This window comes from Canis lupus, chromosome 2 (genome assembly GCF_048164855.1).
Source record: "Canis lupus baileyi chromosome 2, mCanLup2.hap1, whole genome shotgun sequence".
Lineage (NCBI taxonomy): Eukaryota > Metazoa > Chordata > Mammalia > Carnivora > Canidae > Canis > Canis lupus.
In genome coordinates this window covers 15,653,115-15,667,842 of record NC_132839.1, presented here as the reverse complement: position 1 = coordinate 15,667,842, position 14,728 = coordinate 15,653,115, and the positions used below count along the sequence as shown (strand labels likewise).

At 33.4% G+C, this 14,728-nt stretch overlaps 1 protein-coding gene across 18 annotated transcripts in view; it reads right to left on the bottom strand.

Annotated features, from left to right (window-relative positions):
* Positions 1–14,728, bottom strand: part of MCTP1 (multiple C2 and transmembrane domain containing 1) — a 527,670-nt gene that overhangs the window by 214,261 nt on the left and 298,681 nt on the right. For 9 of the 18 annotated variants that reach the window (XM_072791100.1, XM_072791166.1, XM_072791128.1 and 6 more), the window contains 2 exons: positions 11,246–11,293; positions 7,137–7,175 (listed from right to left, as the gene is read on the bottom strand). The exons of 4 other annotated variants lie outside the window; for them this stretch is intronic. In XM_072791100.1, the coding sequence (XP_072647201.1) occupies positions 7,137–7,175; positions 11,246–11,293 (87 nt within the window). The remainder of the gene's footprint in view (positions 1–7,136; positions 7,176–11,245; positions 11,294–14,728) is intronic. 5 more of the 18 variants (XM_072791107.1, XM_072791146.1, XM_072791131.1 and 2 more) reach the window with 1 other exon arrangement.

The following is a 14,728-nucleotide window of genomic DNA, read 5'->3' as shown; positions in this document are numbered from 1 at the left end:
AAATGGATGTGAAAATATTGGCTTTGGACTCATTACAATTATAACAAATAATATGACCATTAAATATTTAAAAGTCTTGTCAATTCATTTAAAGTTTAGGTGGTCTAAAGTGACTAATATTGAAACTGTACCAGCTCCATACTTCCCATTCTTCCTCAGGTGAATACAGAGGTTAATGACCTAATTATGTGACTAGTGTGCAAAGAGCAAGATGAGACTGATGAATTTTTTGTGTGTGGGGGGAATTTTAACGATCAAGACGTAGAACTTAGGTTTCTCTGTTAAAATTTGAGAAACAAAAATATTAGCCACATTTGGATCCACTGATGTCCCCGGGCTGTGCTTTTCAAGCCATGTTTAATTACTTCTGTCATTACTCATCAACTAAAATTTATATTTCATTTTACAACCTACATTCTCATGTAAATTTAGGCCTTTATTTCAAATGGAACAACTTAATTTTCCTGTGGACCCTTATGCCATTTATTGCCTTGCTGAATACATAATCCACAGCAGATGAGCCAAGGCTTCCCTTTCATGAGAGTTCCTACTAATAACAACAGCAATAATAAGGCACCTGGCATTGTGATAAAGAGTTCTAAAAAAAAAAAAGTGATTTTATTATGAGGGCAAGAAAAACCAAATGAACTATTCATGAATTTCAGAGAAGACCAGTCTTCAATCATGATTGTAGATATTTCATGATACCTCAGTCTCCATCGAGACACAAGGTTGGTAAGTGAGGAAAAGTACCATTTAAAAAATGCTAAGATGAAAAAAAAATGCTAAGATGATAAAGTAAGATCAAAAAGAAGCAGAACATAAAAAATAAAGACATCAAATTAACAAAGGAAAATTACTGAAGTTGTCCTGAATAATGAATTGCTATTTCTGCTGAGGCTCTAAATTTATTAAAGTAGCAAGATCCACCGACATATCTTATTTAAACCTAGTTTTTCCTCTAAAACACCTACATACATAAAGAACATCGATCCTCAAAGATCAAAAATCCTACTATGAATCTAAAAAGTAACAAGATTGTAAATCTAAAAATAAAAAAGATATACTTTTTTTCCCAGAGTAAGAAAACTAAAGGACAGTTCATTTCTTTCCTAACAAAATGAATACAATGAAATTTTTTAGCCTCCTATTTCAATAAATCATAAAAACCTTTAAGGACTTTGTCATCAGATGAACAAGGATTAGCCACTAAACATCAATTAATAGTGATATTTTTTATTAGCCATAATGTGTGCAGGCTTTAAACATTTTGCACGTTACTATAATCCAGCAATTCTTCAATAGTCCAACACTCACCGCCCATTTGAAGCCTGAGATATAAATGTGAAAGTCAAGCCAGGTAGCCCTCATGATGTACAGCATATTTTAATAGGTTGCACAATTTCCTTTTATCAATAACTCTTCAGGCATTTACAAGGTTAAAAATAAATAAATCCATAAGTAAATAATTTTCATAGGCTTTCCTGGTCTGACCGCTATCACTGTTTATCAAAGCTATGGCTCTTAGATGCTCCCATCAAGTTGAAAATGCCTATGGATTGTTATGTAGCTGAAAACAGGGACATGAAGTAAGCAGAATGTACACTGAAATGCTACTTTCCTGTTTTCTTGGTTACTCAAACTGGTGTTCATATCATTTATACTCAAACACAAATATGATTCCCTCTTGCAACTTCACCTGTCCATTTAAATATTTCTGCAAGAGCGAGACAATCTCAGCTCCCCAGAGGACATGCCCTATAACTGAAGGCTGGCTTTGCTTTGTCTTTCATTTTCCTAGAAATGTTAAGTTCAATCTTTTATTTGTGTGTTTGTCTATATGTCTAAACACAGGCACATATGCATGTATACTCTTGTCAACTAGGGCTTTGAAAACAGAATCTTCACAAAATTATCATTTATTTTCACTGTGGATATTTAGGCAACTGGAAAACCAATAAACCTCCTCCCGGTCCCATTCAACTGAATATATATATATATATATATATATATATATATATATATATATAAGCATATATAAATATGCTATATATATTTATATATAAGCATATATAATATATAAGCATATATATATATAGCATATTTATACATAGATATATATGTTAGATATATCTGATGTATGTTATATAAACAAATGTCCGTCTTTGAAATAGAAGGCCATATAATCTTGCCAACCAACCCTTTGCTTCATTATCCTGGAGTTCTATTAGTTCTATTAGTTCCCTCCCTTTGATCAGTCCGGAAAGGATCTTGGGAAATTGTCAGCTCACTGGGTAATACATATCAGCAATGTGAAGGCCAATCAATGACCCACAATTCAACATCTTAGAGCTAGCACGCACATGTCATGCCATGCATGCTCTGCTTGAGATCACACTTTGTCCTTTCACTTTGTGCCAACTCATCCAGATTTGCACACTCAAGGACCCACATTTTAAAAATTCAACAAAAGTGGTCACATAAATGTAAAGCTGGTGCTACAGCAAATCCCTGTAGTTATGAGTTATGATGTATAAAAATGTATATGGGAAAATATTGTCAAAATAGCAAGAAAAAAATCATCTCAACATAAAACTTAACTATGGCTCCCTGTATTTTGTGGCATAATCAAATATGTACTGGCATTATGATATCTCTATCTTAAATAAACTTCCTACAAATTTTAGGAGTTTAGTTGAGTGAGGTAAAAATAGAGTCTTTTATGGTAGAAACACTCATGTTATTTGCCTTTTGTTCATTGCTGCATTGTGGAATCTCAGAAGCCTTAATTATGAGGTTGACTTGGGAGCATTCCCAAATAACACAGATTTGGGAGTATAAACAGTGGTAAGGATTTTTAAAAGAATTATATATTTCCTTTGAAAATATGTAAACATCTATTTTTTTCAAAGATATATACATAATAATTTGAAATGAGCCATCAAAGAAAAGCCATTGAGGTGACTCACAGTTGAGAGAGTCAATGACCAAAAAAGTTTGCATGTTTTGCGGGTTTTAAAAAAAACAGCTATTTATTATCAGGATATGAGGTCTTTGGAGAAAGAACCTGATAATTGTTAAATAATGACTTTTTTTTCCTATGTCAGACTGACTGTGTGAGATACTTAAAAATGCGTTAATCTGTTTCTCCAGCGTTTCTTAAATTAAAGCACTTAGAGGTTTTCACTGATGCATTTTTAATGTGTCATCCAAGGTGTCAGGTTTAACTACGCCCTGCAGACTTAGAGTTGAAAGTGTTCTCTAGTTTAAATTAACAATATCCTTGCCAAAAGTCTTATTAAAAATTGCTTCATTCACCAGTGAATAAAGTGTTTTATAGTTCATTAAAATTATGCTAAGTGATTATAATAAAATCTTTATAAAAAAGATATATTACTAAAAAAATAAGCCATCAAGTAACAGAAGATATGCTAATGAGACATGATCACATAGTCCATATTATATTATTCAAAGGATGAACTCTTCTTAAAACATCTCTAAACTGTTATTGTTGAGAATATGAATTGCAGTGTGTATATCTTTATACCATCACAATGGTTACATCTCATGTAATTAAAGTGATTTATTGAAAGCACATAAGTTTATTACCACACTCACCAATAAACTAATTCTTCTACCTTAAAACACATACACACACAATGTAGTGTAAAATCATTTCTGCTTACTGGCTGTCTGATAGAGGTAATTGTTTCATTATTTTTTCTATTTTTTGTCTGACCCCACAAAATTTATTCACAAAACACATATACATCTTCTCTTCTGAGCTCATGAAACTTTCTTGTTGAATAATTTAACCTTAGAATAAATTATCAATGATAAGCTTCTTCTAAAGAATAAAATATTGCAATAATTCAAAGCATTACCATTTCTCTGCCAAAATGCATTTTGTCATGTAAGTATAACTCTTTGACCAGGATAATTATTCAGTTGCCTAAGTTTAGGTAGACATTGATCCCTTTCTTCTTAAAATAACATTTTTCTTTAACAGCTGAGTGTGGGGCAGGATTACAAATATGCAGGATGGAAAGTATGCTTGTGGAAAACCAGAATGAGAATTTTAAAGGATGCTATCCCCAGAAGAGGAGATATGATGGAATTCATAATTATTTACTGGTTAACATACCGTTCAAATGTAACATGTATTTTATACATTCTTGCTTCTCAGATGCAAGTTTAGGTGCATTTCTTTTCCTACTTGTTGTTGGATGGTAACACAATTACTCTAAATAATACGTAAGTCAGTCTGAACAGCAATAATAATTCCCTGCCCTCAAGTTGGCTACTCAACTCATTTTCAGTAGTATATACAACCCCACATTATAAGAGTGCCACAAATAGTGTAATTTCCATTGAAAGAGTCAATTATTGGCAAGATGATGAAAATGATGAGCAGATATTTAAATAATGAGAAATCCCATGAGCTGACTCCCTTGTATACAGGGGAGATGTGCATATTTTAAGAATACCAATGTCAAATTAGTTTTCTCTCTCCATGGTTAAGTCGCCGTCATAAACAAAAGAAAACAACAAGAAGAAAAACTCTGTACTACAGCAAATATCTAGCAACGTTATCTGGCTACAGCTAACTCTTCGCCACAAAGTTCATAATTCTCAAATTTTGTAATCACCATTGGTACCACAGACAGGCTGCATATCAAAGCCCCGCTACAGAAAAGCAGGAGACCTCATTCTCATAAATCAAGATTCCAAAGATGAAAATGACCTGTTTATATGAAAAATTCCCCTTTGACTTTGAGGACAGTTGTATCAAATATAAAATACCTATATGTAAATGTAATGCAAATAAATTATAACCTTTTTCCAAAAATGGAAGAGGGAATATTACATAGTATAGTCACTCATCCCTTAGTTTCTTCTGAAGCACAATTTGCGTGAACATCATCCTTCCTCCTTCAAACCCTGGAGGAGGGAACTGGGGAAGCAATTTCAGTGTGTGTGAAGGACGGCGGACTATGTGGTCATGGAAGTCACACACTTTCCCTTGATTTTGAATTTAACACTCTCACCTTGTAACGTTAATATGGAAGAACACAGCAAAGGTTTTAGGGGACAGTGAGGATTTGAATGAATTATCAGGTGTTCAGTATGTTCCCATAGAAAAAAACCAAATGAGTGAACTGATTTTCCCTTACTCGGCATTCAATAATCCCACTAAATTTTCTAAAACTGAAAATCCTTTAGGCTAAAAACCCAAAAGACATTTTACCACACGAACTAAAAATAATCTGCCAAGTACCCCAGTAAGTGCAGAGCTAGCACTCGAAGAATTCTATATCTTCAACGGCGAGCCAGAAAAATGTACCAGTATGAATGTACAAATGGATCAATAATAAATTAAAACTTCAAGAATTTTAGATGTAAAAATAGTATTGAATAGATGTTTATTATTCATTTTAATTTTTTTCTGTCAACCAAAAGAAAAGATGTGGATTTATGTTTACTTAATTTAGCATTAAAATTACATTTAAATGTGAATTAAATAAGTTATTTAAGGAAGAATCTATATATTTAGTCTTTCTTTCATACTACAATAAAATGGATCATTCTCATGGGCAGCCTGGGTGGCTCAGCAGTTTAGTGCCGCCTTTGGCCCAGGGTGTGATCCTGGAATCTCAGGATCGACTCCTACGTCGGGCTCCCTGCATGGAGCCTGTTTCTCCATCTACCTGTGTCTCTCTCTCTCTCTCTCTCTCTCTCTTTCATGAATAAATAAATACAATCTTTAAAAAATGGATCATTCTTACTGATCAGTACTAATACTGTATAATATCCTGCTCTAGCATTATGTCTTAACTACATCTGGAAGAGAAAATATTGATGTATATTAATGAATTATATCATTTTTACACAGGTATGTCATAGTATAGACACAGAATGAGGAAAGCCAAATTACATGACTTTAAAAATATATATACTTTTCACATAACACTAATTTTGAAGTAAAATTACAAAGAAAAATGTGTAATACAAACATGAAGAGTACAAACATTTCTTTAAAGAACCTTTGAAACTGTATTTTGGTCAATATAAAACACAGTGAATACTAAGTCAGAAGTACTCAGCAACTTTCTTTAATAAATGCCTTTCACTTTATTAAAATATAAAGGCGATTTTTAATGTGACCCTGACCTTTTTGTGAGAATTATCTTTCAGTCATTAATACTTTAAGAATTGAGAAGAAACTGTACAGTAAGAAATACTTGTTAAAGCAAATTATGACAATATCATAAATACAAAAACAATTTGATGTACTTTCTTAATTCACAGTAATAAAAATGACAAAATTAAAACAAAATTTAAGTAATAGCATGATTCAATCAGAATGGAAAAAAATTGTCATGTTCCAGGGTCTAAAAAAATTACTATTAAAAATGAATACTGACTTTTTAAATAGAAATTTGAAGAAAGAAGATCTTTACAAATAGCATCCCTTTATCTCGAGGAGTATTCATATAAAAGTCCGTTTCATCTTGATATTTATTTGTGTCCAAGAATGATACTACCACTGAACAAATGAGAAGTTTAGTTTATATCTTATATATTTTACAAGTTATAAGAAGAGCCAGGTCTTTTTAGTTACAGGAACCATAAACTCCTCTCACTCCCAAGAGCCATCTATTTCTTGAAGTGAGAAGAGGCCATGATGGAAAACTCTTCTTATTATAGACTCCAAAGATGTAGCACTAGAGGGATTTTGAGTTTAGAAAATCCCGGACTCAATTTTCATGAACAAAGACAGAGAGTCACATGAATCTTCCTTCTCTCTGGAGTGGTCTCTACCCAACCATTTTATTCCTGATCTGGAGCAAAGACATTTTCTAGACCCTGTGGCACACAGAACAGAAACTGGATGCTGCGAATGATGCTGAGAAGGGACCAGGCATTAGCAAGAGGGTGATGTGGATGTGAGTGATCAGTGTGATTTCTAGCTACTTAAGAGGCATTCCATGATTTGCTTAAAGTTGATGGGAAAAAAATAACAAGAGTGGATGAAATCCTGGAGTACAGTGTGAAGAGGTGTGAGAGAGATTTGGAATGCAGCTGATAGTTCTTCTCAACAAGAAAAGCTGAAAGATCACATGCTAAGCCATTACCTTACTTGATCTTTTCCAGCTCTTCCTCATTAGCATTGTCTGTAAACAAAATAAAGCATTTTCATTATCTTATCACTCAAGTACAGGATAGGGCGGCCAGTGGTTTTCTAGAGGTAACTTAACATTTAAACAGCAGTTTCCAACAACCAGTTTACAAGACAAAAATTGTTTATCACATACACACAGCTAGAAGAAGCACCTTTAACATTCAAGCAGTCTTTCTGGTGAGAGTTCATTTGCTTTATTCTTTTGTAGAAAGAAATGAGACAGTATTTTTAAAACGAATGGAAATTTGAGATATCTTAATTATTGGTGGGGGGAAAAAAACCTAATTGAGTCTCATGATTGGCAATTGTTCCTTTTGGTGATGGAAGTTGAGTATGTACAGTGACTTTACCAGCTAACTTTTCTCTTCAAACATGTTCGTAAGTTTGTTCCTTTGGTGGCATCTTAGAACTATTTGTTTCCAGTTAATCTTTAACTATATTGGTGTCTACTAATACTTTTAGTTCTGAAAAATGCTACATTAGTAGATCTTCCTGCTAAATGTTTAGCCATAGCATACCTTTTACATCAGTTTTTTGGATTTGATGTTGGTTTTTTTTGTTTTGTTTTGTTTTGTTTTTGGTCTGTGTGTTTCATAGTAAGTAATTATGGCTACAAGTTTTACTTAAGGTTAATGGAGATCTGTAATGAGTGCCCAAGATCAGTGCTCTCTTGCATAAAGATCTTTTATTTACTCTCCAGTTTTAAATTTTCTTCAGTGAACACTGAGGTATTAACTTCTTGATTAACCTCTTTACCCTCTCTTATCTTTAAGGCCAATCAAGTGGAGAATAGGGAATATTTGGAGCAAATAATATAGCTTGTAGAAATGCTTGTCATATTTGTACCTCAAGGAAGCATACTGGTGCTTTTAAGAACTGTATCTCCTTCATCAAAACTCACTATAAAACAGGACCATTTCAGAAACTACTCATAAATTACAAAAAAACAACACAGAAAAGATTTTACTATAAGATTAAGTCATATAGAAGACAACCTTTGGCCTAAACCAAGACAATGGAATTATGTAGAGGTTCTACAGTAGGAAATGAGAAAAATCATAAAATTATCAGTGATAAGGATTCATTCCTTTTCTTTGTAGATAGTGGTTTTATAGGTTATATTTTTCCTGTGTTAAATATTGACCAAAATATGGAAGAGTGATAGTTTTCCTAAGGTCACAGTTATTCCTTATTTTTTTAGTGGAGCCAGGAAACAGCAAAGCATTGTTATCAAATACTATTTATAGAAATATTTTATATGTTTTCTAAGTACTGATGCACAACAAAACCCACTATTGGGTTGAGGAGATGGCCATGTAGTGGCCATATAATAAATGTTGTTGATCTTAAATGAGTTATTGTCATCATCATCAGCATCACTACCACCACCTCCACCACCACCTTCTCTATTATCTCTGAAAGGCAGTTGGAAGCCAAACTGTGTCATGGAATGCCATATTCAGAAAAACTGCCAGTAGGAGTCAGACAATAAATGTTCAACTTTCTCAGAAAGCAGAGTTTCAATGAACAAAGAATGATAATTCCTAGAGATAATGTTTCGAGTCAAATCAAGTGAGAACAATTAAGATAAATAAGCCTAAAAGTAAACTCTTGTAATTCATGGCCACTTATTATCATCATCTACTTTCTAAGAATCTTCCTAAATTCCATTCTGTAAGATATGTTATACTATGATAAAGGGGCTCAGAACATGAAGAAGAGTTGAATCTCAGGGCAACACTACTCAGTATTACACAGATTCACTACTGCTGCTCAAAACCATATCCCCTGACTCAGAGCCACTGCATACAATAAACCTTCAAGACATAAAGCTAACTATAGGGTTGGTATTTTTCCTCTCTCTCAAAATTGGTTTTACAAATCAACTGCATGGTATCATTTCTCAGAACTGAGACATTGACATAAACAAAAAGTCAATCATTTCCCTGAGTATAAATGTGAGAAATCTGGCAGTTATGGGGACAAATTGATTATTTTCCTGATTTGGTTCCTAGAATTCTATTATTGGATCCAGTGACTCTCAAAATGTCCCTAGATTTTTAAAATTATTATTATTATTATTTTTTCATCATGATAAGTGTACTCTGTAATCTCCATCCCCTATTTCACTCATCCCCCTACCCAGCTCCCCTCTGGCAACCATTAGTTTGTTCGCTAGAGTTAAGAGTCTGTTTCTTTATTTGTCTCTCTTTCTCTGTGTTTTTTCTTTGCTCATTTGTATTGTTTCTTAAATTCCACATATGAGTGAGATTATATGGTATTTGTCTTTCTCTGACTTATTTTTGTTTAGCATTGTACTCTTTATAGCTCTGTGTTGTTGCAACTGGCAAGATTTCATTTATTTATATGGCTAATATTCCACTGTGTGTGTGTGTGTGTGTGTGTGTGTGTATCACATCTTCTTTACCATTCATCAAACAAAAGATATTTGAACTGCTTCCATAGTTCAGCTACTGTAAATAATGCTGCTATAAACAAGGGGTGCATGTATCCCTTTGAATTAGTGTTTTGTATTTGGGGGTAAACATCCAGTAGTTGGATTACTGTATTATACGGTGGTTCTATTTTTAACTTCTTGAGGAACTTCCACACTGTTTTCCAGAGTGGTTGCACCAGTTTGCATTTCCACCATCTGTGCAAGAGGGTTCCTTTTTCTCTACATCCTTGCCAACACTTCGCTTTTTCTTGTGTTTTTAATTTTAGCCATTCTAACAGGTGTGAAGTGATAACTCATTGTAGTTCTGATTTGCATTTCCTTGATGATGAGCGATGTTGACCATATTTTCATGTGTCCGTTGGCCACCTGGATGTGTTCTTTGAAAAAAATGTCTGTTCATGTCTCTGTCCATTTTTTAAATTAGATTATTTGGCTTTTGGGTGTTGGATTCTTTATATATTTTGGATACTAGCCCTTCATAGGATATGTCATTTTCAAATATATTTTCCCATATCGTAGGTTGCCTTTTAGTTTTGTTGATTGTTTCCTTCTCTGTACAGAAATTTTTTATTTTGATGTAGTCCCAGTAGTTTAATTTTGCTTTTGCTTTTATTTCCCTTGCCTTAGGAGACATATCTAGAAAAATGTTGCTACAGCTGATGTCAGAGGCATCACTGCCTGTGTTCTCTTCAAGGATTTTTATGGTTTCAGGTCTCACAGTTAGGTCTTAAGTCCATCTTGAGTTTATTTTAGTGTATGTGAAAGAAAGTAGTCCCTAGATTTTATAACAAGATTTCTGCTTCTTGAGCCACGCCAACTAGCTAAATAATGGGTTTAAGTATCCCACTCCCAAGTTTTCTTTTCTTTTTAGATGGTTGGGTTAAGCTAGATTCAATAAAACTGTAAACAGTAGAAAAGTAAAAAAAAAAAAAAAAAGGTGAATTTAACAAACATAGTATTACTACTGTTACCCTTGCTATCTGTGAGATATTACAAAAGAAAGATTGTTTGGGAAATGTTAAAGATAGGTGATTAAGCAAATTATAGAAAAATAAGATTTACATTTTGCTCTATGATCTTAACTTCAGCTGAGAAACATATGAATTTGTTTTTGAAACCATCATTATCTAATATTATTACAGGACAGTCAAACTTCTTCATTTGCAGCTCAACTTTCTTTGAAGCCAGTGAAAGAAGTAGCAGAAAAATATGGTCTGTGATAAAGCTATAGAATTGATTATATTTTTATGACATTTCACAATCTCATTCAATTTTTTAGCTTTATTTTTTGTTGTAGTATTTTTAAAGGTGATTATATGGCTACTAAAAATATAAAAATAATCACAAAATAGCTAGATATTATAGTATAGACATATTATAAAACATTAAATTTTTATAGATGGATTTTTTTAATGTTAGCTATAAAATAATTGAGAAAAATTTGCAAAATAAATCAACATGAAAAAGGTATTTTGTAAAATTTGCTAAAGGCCAATGAGGGTCAATTCATATGTTTCTTTCAATCTTCTATTTTTTTAGCTTTAGCCAAGCAATTTGTAGGTCTAGGTTGTATCTAAGAGAGTGTGTAACACAAATTAACTCACTTTTATTTCACAAATTCTCCAATGAAGAAAGCTGTGGATTGAACTCTGCTAGAAAAAGAGCCAGAAAGAACTCAAACACACTATCAGACCAAAATACTATATACAGGACACACATGTATGCACTACACACTTTTGTAGGTTCAAAAACAAGACATGCATTCAAAACAGAAATGACAGCTGTGTCATGCAACTCATCAGCATGCCCCTACCCCCCATGAAGATTGTGGTTTCTCATACACACAATGCTGGAAACTTAAAAAAATACATATCTCTATATAGCTGTTCACATCTGAGATTTTTTTTAAAGACTCATTGATGAACTCAATGGAGAAGATTTTAGTATAAGCAATTTTGAAATACTTTTGCTATTACTCATACTATACTGCTTAAATTGCTGTAATTAGACATTGCATGTTTTAGAGGCTTTAGTAGATTCAGTAGGCTGATAGGATTTTCAACTCATTCTTCAGTTTTACTGATTTCCAGAACTGGCAATCCACACAAGGAGAAATCATCCCAACTGCATTATTCATGGAATATACTGTCAGTATTAAGAGTGTATAAAAAAAACCTCACAAGATAACTGTTTTAGAAACTTTAGCACTTTGTGATGCTAAGTACTCTGTATTTCCAGTTAATTTATTCCTACTTTTGATAGCATTTTCTTAACATTAATGTTCTATTTCCTATTTGATTGTTAGAATTTGTTACTAGCTCTTGAAACTCATGTCTTCCATTCCTTATTTTAACACATATAAAATATTTAGCAAAGTTTTGTAAATACAAGCACAAGTCTAAACACATGGTTCTTGGACTAAAGTCTTAAATCCCAAAAGCTTAAAATAGATTATTTCTGTCCTAATAATCAAAGAGAATAGAACCCTTATAATTTTGCTGGGTGAGGATCAATGCAAAAATCATCCTCTATTGCTTTCCTATACATTGTGCTAAATATTAAATGGAATTATGAAGCATTTAGTAACTGATATCTGTCCTGCTGCATTTTGAGTCTGAATTTTTCTAAATAAGATTTGTTCCTGGATAATTTGTGAAAGCTTGGCATATCATTTTCACAGCAGCAATATGTTACATATTTCAGGAATATAAAAATTTAATTTAAAGATACATTGGATTTCTAATTGTTTTTAACTAAAAAACTTCAAATATATTCCAGGGAAACATATGGAGCTAATACTAGACATGTTACAAAATGGAGGAAATACAGTAACATGCTTCTAATGCCTTGTCATCATTAAATGTCATCATAGAAAAAAATACAGATCAATTTTAAGCAGATTATCATTAATGTACTAATTTTAAGAACTCAAAATGAAATTAAATGATCATTTAATATTGTTTGTGACAACCTCAGGAATTTGAATACTGAAGAAAGAAAAAAAAAACCTTAAAATACCTTTCCCTGGATCTTTGAGGTATCCCTTCAAATCCTCACAGACATTCATCTGCAACTCATTGAACAATGCATTGGTACAGAAAGCTGGACTAGCTTTGAGGGCAGTCATCAAAAGAAAGGTAATTAGAGGCAATAATTTATATATATATATATATATATATATATATTTTTTTTTTTTTTTTTTTTTTTTTTTTTTTTTTACCAGAAGTGATAGGATAGAGAATGCAGATGAGGTGAAGTATGTTAGCTAGAACAAGTGCAAGTGACTGCAAAGAAAGCCTGGACTTGAGAGAAGGTGAGCTCTGCTGGAGTTTGTATGGCTGGGGCAGAGGTTAAGGTGAGGGAACATATGGTGCCTATTGGAGAGCTTTAAGGTCTCTCATCAGAAGTTTCCATTTAATTAGAGAAATAAACACAGGTCACTGAAAGCTTAGAAGAAGAATAAAGAGGACATTATAGAACATGGCACAATGCTTATAGATGATCAATAAAGAGATTTTGATCCTTGACTAGCCAACAAATGGTCCTCGTTAAGAGTCTCAAAAATCTCATAATTAGTGTTGTTTTAGAGACCGTTTTAGAGACCTTAATAAATCAGCTATAAAACTGCCATCGAGACCAAAGCAAACAAACAAACAAAAAGTAAATTTATGTCTTTTTTAGAAATTATCATCTTGTGAGCACATGCTTAGAAACCCCGATTCAAATCTAGGACATCAGATTAGCAAGGATACTGTAAATGCCACCAGAATTTCCGGTAGGGGATCTTTCATAATTCCTTCTCTGCCCTTGAGTCAGTTCACTTCTCTACAACCAACCCCATGCTCCCAGCTATTGATCACATCCACAAGGACAAGTAAGTGAAACCACAAGGGACACCTTTCTTTCCACTCCCCAGGTGTGACTGAGGTCAGGATGGTCACCAGCCAGAAGCTGGCTCTGGTATAGGCTGAAAGTGTTGTGCTTTTCTGAGGCCCTGAGTCCTTGCTAAGTTACTGCTTCTCTGGTGAAGAAGAGAGAAGCTAGGTGAAAGTCAATGCTGGCATGGGAAGGGAGAAGACATCCTTTTTCAATTGCCACAGAAGAGTGAATTCAGTGCTATTTGGGACTCTGATGATGGGGGACATGAAGTAAGGCAGTGAATGAAAAATACTTGGCAGTAAAGGATTTCTTCCAGAAAGCTAAAGTAGCCAAAGGGATTTGAATCAAGAAAATAGCATGAAGATTTCAGGAAGAACTCTTTGTCTTAAGGGTGAATGGGGTTGGAGAGATACAGTGAGGAAAATAGAAAAGGAAGAAAAGATGAACAATACCAGATTTTTAATGAGCAACTGTTTTTTTCGTGTAATCCACCTGTTTTCCTCCTATTCATGTTTGATAAATCCCTGATGATTAGCAATCAGGCACTGTAATACTTTTATTAAAGGGTGTTTTTCTAATGAGAAAGACATTGTGCTGAAATAATAAATTTGAGCAACTATGGAGATTGAAAGATTTTTACAAGAATTGTTAAATAATGTTGGGAACCATTTTGCCTGTGCTGACACTCATTTCTGTGCAATTTAGAACAACTCAGCAGCTTCACCTTGGTCCTAATTTGATCTCTCAAACCCCAGTTTGATGTTAGAGCATTTAGTAAATATCCCTCTTATGCAAAAATTCAGCAGACCTCCCATCATCAAATCACCCAAATAACTATACCAGCCGCCATATCCTTCTAATTTCAAGTTGCATTGGCAGTTTGGATGGTTTGGGGTACATAAATAAGACTGAGGGCACTTAGGTATTTTCATTTACAAAGTGCTGTTCTTCATTAAAATAACAAAGAATCTGAAAACTAGATTCTATCATTAAGTTTTGTTGATTTTACCTCTTATCGGTAAACCTGCTGATTTCTTTCCATTTCTACCTCAGGCAATCCTAATACAAACTTCCATCATCTTCTACTAGGACTTTTGAGATAATTGGTCCTAATTGGTCCCCAAGTATCCATTCTCATCCTTCCATCTATTTTCCACAATGTAGCTACACAGCTATTTTCAAAAGGCAAAAATGATTATGCCACTTCC